At 42.1% G+C, this 6,898-nt stretch overlaps 1 protein-coding gene across 1 annotated transcript; it reads left to right on the top strand.

Annotated features, from left to right (window-relative positions):
* Nucleotides 1–273: 273 nt before the first annotated feature.
* Nucleotides 274–4,818, top strand: LOC125555396 (carotenoid 9,10(9',10')-cleavage dioxygenase). The gene is made up of 14 exons (XM_048718368.2): nt 274–801; nt 1,002–1,072; nt 1,162–1,176; nt 1,366–1,477; nt 1,774–1,873; nt 1,976–2,038; nt 2,178–2,288; nt 2,372–2,556; nt 2,783–2,921; nt 3,453–3,570; nt 3,648–3,749; nt 3,907–4,176; nt 4,290–4,401; nt 4,499–4,818. Exons 1-14 carry the CDS (start codon nt 538–540, stop codon nt 4,526–4,528), a joined length of 1,692 nt encoding a protein of 563 aa, XP_048574325.2. The 5' UTR covers nt 274–537; the 3' UTR covers nt 4,529–4,818.
* The last annotated feature ends 2,080 nt before the right edge of the window (nt 4,819–6,898 follow it).

Genomic DNA, 6,898 nt, shown 5'->3' with positions numbered 1-6,898 from the left:
CTCTATGAACAATTTACGATACCTTGACAAGCTGCTGCCGCTGTACCAGCATCAATATGCTATATCCAGCTCCCAATATCTGGGATTATTAAATCCATCACGACTATTTTTAGTAAAAGAATTTGAACGGGGGGCCGGCGCCAATCATGCACCCATTCATCTAACACCGTCTACAGAGAGGATTTGATCGGCCAGATGGATTTCGTAGAAAAACGTGGAGCGAGTCAGTGCGATGGAGTCTTGAGTCTATCCATCCATCCATCCATCCATCCATCCAGAGGGACAAGAAAGACAGGCGATTTGGGCGAAGGAATCCATGGAGAGAGGCAGCCTTGATGTGATCCTCGGCGTGGCCGGCCATCCGCGCCACCGCTGACATGACATATGGAGGCCCGTCGGCTGTCGCTGTCGCCATTGCCGTGCCGTCCCTCCCTTGCTCTACTCTTCCAAGTCCCAAGCAACGCAAACTCTGCCGACCATCTCCGGTCTCCTATACAAGCCCACCCCGGCCAGTAATCTGGAACGCCACCAGCCACCATGGGAGAAGCACAAGCAGCAGCAGCGGCGGCCACCATGGGAGAAGATACCCAGAGCAAGGGGGCGGCAATGGTGGTGGTGCCTGCGCCGCGGCCGCGCAAGGGGGTGGCGTCCTGGGCGGTCGACCTGCTCGAGCGGCTCGCCGTCCGCCTCCGTCACGACGACAAGAAAGCCGAGCCCATCCCCTGGCTCTCCGGCAACTTCGCCCCCGTGCCGGACGAGACCCCGCCCGCCGCCGGCCTCCCCGTCCGCGGACACCTCCCGGTCAGCATCCCTCTCCCTCCCTCTCTTCATCCTTTGTTTCTAGAGCAAATCACCATTTTCTCCAGCATTTTTTCAACTAATAACAACAACCTCTACGCTGATTTGCTGACATTTTTCTTGGAGCCATGCATGCAGTGCAGCCCTCTAGAAAATCCTTTCTTTTCCTTTCCTCATGGTGATCCTTATTTTGTTATCTGCAGAAGTGCTTGAATGGAGAATTTGTCAGGGTGGGGCCTAACCCCAAGTTTGCCCCTCTTGCAGGGTATCATTGGTACTAACTCTTACCTGTTGACAATTTTCCTTCCAACAATTGAGGGCCACATTTCTAATTTTGGTGTTTGTGTTTTCCTTTTTTTGCAGGTTTGATGGGGATGGGTACGTGACACAATCCCTTTCTGTTTGAAATATTGTATATCTAGTCGTACCGGTTGCGTGCACGTTCATTCTCTCCCGTTTTCAATACAGTTCTACAGCTCACTATTTGCTGATAAAGTCAAGCCTTAATCTATTATGATTCAAACTTTGGCTTCATGATTGCATCAACTTTTACATTGTTTCTTACAGAATGATCCATGCAATGCGCATTAAAGATGGAAAAGCTACATATGTATCAAGATATGTGAAGACTTCTCGCCTCGAGCAAGAAGAGTATTTTGGTGGAGCAAAGTTTACCAAGGTAAGCTTACGTGTTTCACTAAAAAGCCTTAATGTTCTTACCAGTTTACCAAGGTAATCTTACGTGCCGCCATCTCCAACTATGCTCCTTTTTCCACGGGAAATGCTCCAATTTTCTTATTCATGCTTGCAACTTTCTTACTTTCTTTTAAGTAAGATTCTAATATATACCGTACATGTGTATGACTTAGTCCACCACTAAAACCCCATCTCTTCCAAATCTTGTGGGTTTAGTGATGGCTATATAAGAAATCGGTTGTGCGCACACATGAGTTTTTTTTCCTTCAATCTTTACAGATTGGAGATCTAAAGGGTGTTTTTGGATTGTTTATGGTTCTAACACAAGAACTTAGGAAGAAACTTAAAGTCTTAGATGCTACTTACGGAATTGGAACAGGTACTTCTTAACCTTAAGTAGTCACTGAATGATGTATATCTACATATGTTTCATGGGCATTTTATTTAGTGGTATTTTTTGATTTGCTCCCTTCTTTTCCAGCTAATACTGCGCTTATATATCATCATGGCAAACTCATGGCCCTGTCAGAATCAGATAAACCTTGTAAGTTAGTCTGTTAGCACAATTTGCTTATAATAGATCATGGCCCACACATTGTTGTGGGCATGATAATACCATATACTTTGCATGATAAACGGCACATGGCAAATGTGAAGCATGAGTTTCTATTTTTGTTTTTCAGATGTTGTTAAGATCCTTGAAGATGGAGACTTGCAAACTCTTGGTTTGTTGGATTATGACAAAAGGTTGAAACATCCTTTCACTGCTCATCCAAAGGTTGATCCATTCACAGGTACATCACGGTGAAAACATACCATTTCTTACTTACATTCATGAAAATTGGGTTAAATCATGTAGTTTGTATCTTTCTTTCAGATGAAATGTTCACCTTTGGGTATTCGCATGAACCTCCCTATTGTACATATCGGGTCATCACCAAGGACGGAATTATGCTTGACCCTGTGCCAATAACAATATCGGAATCTGTAATGATGCATGACTTTGCCATTACAGAGAACTATTCCATATTTATGGACTTGCCAATGTTTTTTCGACCAAAGGTACATGATGATTTATGTATAGGATGGTAAATGACATTAATAATAAGTGGTTTCCGTAGGATTTCCCCCCTATACCATTTCTTTTCATCATGTTGAAGGATGCCATAGTCAACATTTGTTTGACGGTTGCATATGATCAACATATGTTTGCATCAACGATTGATAAATGGTTAATACTCCTCTTCATAACCTGGTCTTATTGTAACCTGATATGTTCTTGTATAAGGAAATGGCGAAGAATGGTGAATTTATCTACAAGTTTGATCCTACAAAGAACGCTCGGTTTGGTATACTCCAACGCTATGAGAAGGACGAAAAGACCATCAGATGGTTTGAACTCCCCAATTGCTTCATATTCCACAATGGTATGCCATCTCTAACATTTTTCTTGGACTCCGAATGTGCAATCTTTCTATATCATTTGTCATAATTCAACATAGCAAGGGAAATGATGAATATAAAATGTAAATGCAATTCTTTATTCTCCCAACAATGTTGTCTAGCACCATAGCATAAGAACTACTCCCTCCGTCCCATAATGCAAGACGTGTTTTGACTCTAGTGTAGTGTTAAAAAACATCTTACATTATGGGACGTAGGGAGTAAAATTGAAATAAACATGTTCAAGAGGATGAATTAAGTTCAACATCAGTTCCTTGAGTTAATTTTTAGCATTGTCCATGCAAAACCAAAAAATATAAGTTAATTTTGGGCGAGATCTAATTATTAATAATCCACCCGAAAACAGTCAGATGAAAATATAAATAAGAGAGTCAAATCCATCTTGCTTCTTTGCTAGAGCACATATCAATCGACGAATTGCAGTAATTATTTGTATTATTCATTCCATGCTAATATTATTGAACTAATCACAAGAAGCATATTTCTTCTCGCAGCTAACGCCTGGGAAGAGGGTGACGAAGTTATTCTGATTACATGTCGTCTCAACAACCTAGATTTGGACCAAGTGAATGGTCACCAAAGTGACAAGCTTGAGGATCCCGGGAATGAGTTGTATGTATACCCACAATACATACCGTTTATTTTAATTCCATGCAACCCACTACTTGCCCTAATGTTATATCTTTCAGGTACGAGATGAGATTCAACATGAAAACAGGTGCTGCTTCGCAGAAACAACTATCAGTATCTGCCATAGACTTTCCTCGGATCAATGAGAGTTATACTGGCAGGTACTTATACTGGAGGTCTCACTTCAAAGTTTGTTTTGTTCTATGATGCATATACCATAGAAATCACTATTAACACATGATAAAACTTTCATTTCAAAGTAAGATTCCTTGTCGGAACTATCAAACTTCATCTCATATGTTATCTTTTTGAATGCAGAAAGCAGCGGTACGTCTACTGCACGATACTTGAGAGCACAGTGAAGGTGACTGGCATCTTAAAAATGATTGGCATCATAAAATTTGACCTACATGCGGAGCCAGAGAGCGACAAGGAGCAGCTTGAAGTTGGGGGGAATGTGAGGGGCATATATGACCTGGGGCCTGGTAGGTTTTGTTCGGAGGCGGTCTTCGTGCCCAAGGAGCCTGGTGTTTTAGGGGAAGAAGATGATGGGTACTTGATATTCTTTGTGCACGATGAAAACACAGGGTACTCCTTTCATTTCCTACATCACTAAGGCAAGATGGTACTGCTACATGGATGCAGGAAATCTAAAGTTAATGTGATTAATTTTGTTTTCTTTGCGTGCACTGTGGATGCAGCAAATCTGAAATAAATGTGATTGATGCCAAGACGATGTGTGCTGATCCAGTGGCGGTTGTTGAGCTGCCGAGCCGGGTTCCTTACGGATTCCATGCCTTCTTTGTCAATGAGGTACTTTTCGTCTTGAAATGTGTAATCACTACGAGATATATTGGTAGCTGCTTTGTGTTGATGAAAAAAGAAACCAATGTTTGTGTTATTTTGACAGGAACAACTAGGACATCAAGTAGAGCGGTGAAGAGGGATAAAAACGAAGCATTAGATGAAGATTTTTTTGCTGTTGTAATGGTATGCCCGATGTAGTATCTTTATGTGTGCCAGATCAGTAGGTTGTGAAGGGTTTCACTTAGTTTTTTGCCAATTAACTGGGCAAATATCTACTTCTTATTTAGTGAAAATGGCAAGTATTTTGCCTTGTTTAAAAATATATAAAGGAAAGTAGCATGTTCTACATGTTGTAGAAATAAAGGAAAGTAGCATACATATACATTAATATATAGAAGTAATTAGTGTACTCAAATGTTTGTACGGTGATTGAATCAACTGACACAAGGAACGAGCTAGTAAATTTGATACAAATTCTGATAAACCTACACGGATCATCCAGATGGCTCTACCTAACACTGCGCACGGTAGATGGGCCCTCAATGGGGACTCTCTTTGTCTTCGGGCCCCTTTCTGATTTGGAAAAAGAGAACCCAGTAGCCAAGGTCGGGGATTTCATTAGTAGACATGATTGTATATACCCACTCTTTAACTACACAGTACGCTGCGTGGGTATCAAGTTTATTTAGATGTTTTCTTGTGGGGACTCATTCACATCGCTCCGGTCCCAATCTGCTGGCAAGGATATTGCAAAAGATCTTGACAACACTATGCATTATGCTAATTGGCCTAAAACCAGAGGCCATCCGTGCAACTTTTTTTGGAATTAAATTATATTTGCCCCATTAGGAGCTTCCATTGATTGGCCCTCAAGTCTGACCGCTTGCCTAGTTTCCTAAAAAAGATCATCTTCAATTATACGGTGGAAACACTTGAAGAATGCACTAATAAAAATGTCTGGACCTTGTGCCTGTTCAGTATCGTGATTAGTTAGGAAAGATATGATAGCGTAAGATTTATTCTACCTTGTCTTGTACTTCAAGTTGATCATGTACTCCTATATATATGCCCACGAGGCTCAAACAATGCAATAACAATTCCACCAAATCCCCCTCTACCTTTCTATATGGTTTCTTACCTTCCGATTCTTCTCCAGTCTCAGTATTTGCATCCCTACCGTTGTGATTGCGGGGTGTGTTGAGTACCGTAATTAGTTAGGAAGATAGGATAACGTAGGATTTATTCTACCTTGTCTTGTACTCCAAGTTGATCATGTACTTCTATATATATGCACACAAGCCTCAAGCAATACAACAACAATTTCACCAAATCCCTCTCTACCCTTCTACAGTGTCTTCTCCCCATGCAAGTCAAAGACAACAACATTTAACTCATCTCTAGTAATGTTAGCTTCAAGGTGATGGAGGTCGGTGTAAGGGCATATTTCTCCCTATATGGTTTTGGTGATTGATGACAGTGCATTTGCGGACTCACCGTGTGCATTGAGCATTTCAGATATCTCATGTCTAGGCATAAGACGATTCGGTGCCCCTCGGAGCATATCGAAGACGGCGGTTTTTCTACGTTTCTTTTCGGTGGATTTTGAGTCATAGGAAAGCCGTACTATCAAGAGGGGGTTCACTTCGGAAAGGTTAGGGTGGAATCAACACGTACACATCTATTTCTTTGCACCACCTTTCCTTCGCTGCATTGGAACAAAGACGGCGAGATGAAGGCCTCCAAGTGCTATAGGTTCTGTGGCATGCGGTAGTACTGCTCAAGGGAGCAGTAGTACCGTAGGGGCTTGCGGTAGTACCGCCTTGGCTTGCAGTAGTACCGCGCCCCGTGGTAGTACCGCTCCTCGCGAGCGTTAGTACCGCTGTCTCTAGTCCAGAACGCTGGCGCACGCGGAATTAGGCGTGGAAGTAATTTTTTACTTCCGTCCCTATGCGGTAGTACCGCTCCCTGCGAGCGGTAGTGATAACCCACAAGTATAGGGGATCGCAACAGTTTTCGAGGGTAGAGTATTCAACCCAAATTTATTGATTCGACACAAGGGGGGCCAAAGAATATTCTCAAGTATTAGCAGCTGAGTTGTCAATTCAACCACACCTGGAAACTTAATATCTGCAGCAAAGTATTTAGTAGCAAAGTAATATGATAGTAGTGATAACGGTAGCAAAAGGTAACCGTAGTAAAAGTAATATTTTGGTATTTTGTAGTGATGATAGCAATAGCAACGGGAAAGTAAATAAGCGAAGAACAATATATGGAAAGCTCGTAGGCAATGGATAGGTGATGGAGAATTATGCCGGATGTGGTTCATCATGTAACAGTCATAACCTACGGTGACACAGAACTAGCTCTAGTTCATTGATATAATGTAGGCATGTATTCCGAACATAGTCATACGTGCTTATGGAAAAGAACTTGCATGACATCTTTTGTCCTACCCTCCCGTGACAGCGGGGTCCTTACGGAAACTAAGGGATATTAAGGCCTC

This window comes from Triticum urartu, chromosome 5A, assembly GCF_056163025.1.
Source record: "Triticum urartu cultivar PI428250 chromosome 5A, HENAU_Tu73, whole genome shotgun sequence".
In the NCBI taxonomy this organism is placed as follows: domain Eukaryota; kingdom Viridiplantae; phylum Streptophyta; class Magnoliopsida; order Poales; family Poaceae; genus Triticum; species Triticum urartu.
Note: the sequence above shows the minus strand (reverse complement) of the source record. Positions and strands in the feature narration are given on the sequence as shown.

What these genes read in the sequence shown, in the direction of transcription:
- LOC125555396 (XM_048718368.2), top strand. Translation starts at nt 538, where the DNA reads ATGGGAGAAGCACAAGCAGCAGCAGCGGCGGCCACCATGGGAGAAGAT. An exon ending in GTGGAGCAAAGTTTACCAAG is followed by an intron (nt 1,478 to 1,773) that starts GTAAGCTTACGT and finishes CAATCTTTACAG; the next exon opens with ATTGGAGATCTAAAGGGTGT. An exon ending in AAAGGTTGATCCATTCACAG is followed by an intron (nt 2,289 to 2,371) that starts GTACATCACGGT and finishes TCTTTCTTTCAG; the next exon opens with ATGAAATGTTCACCTTTGGG.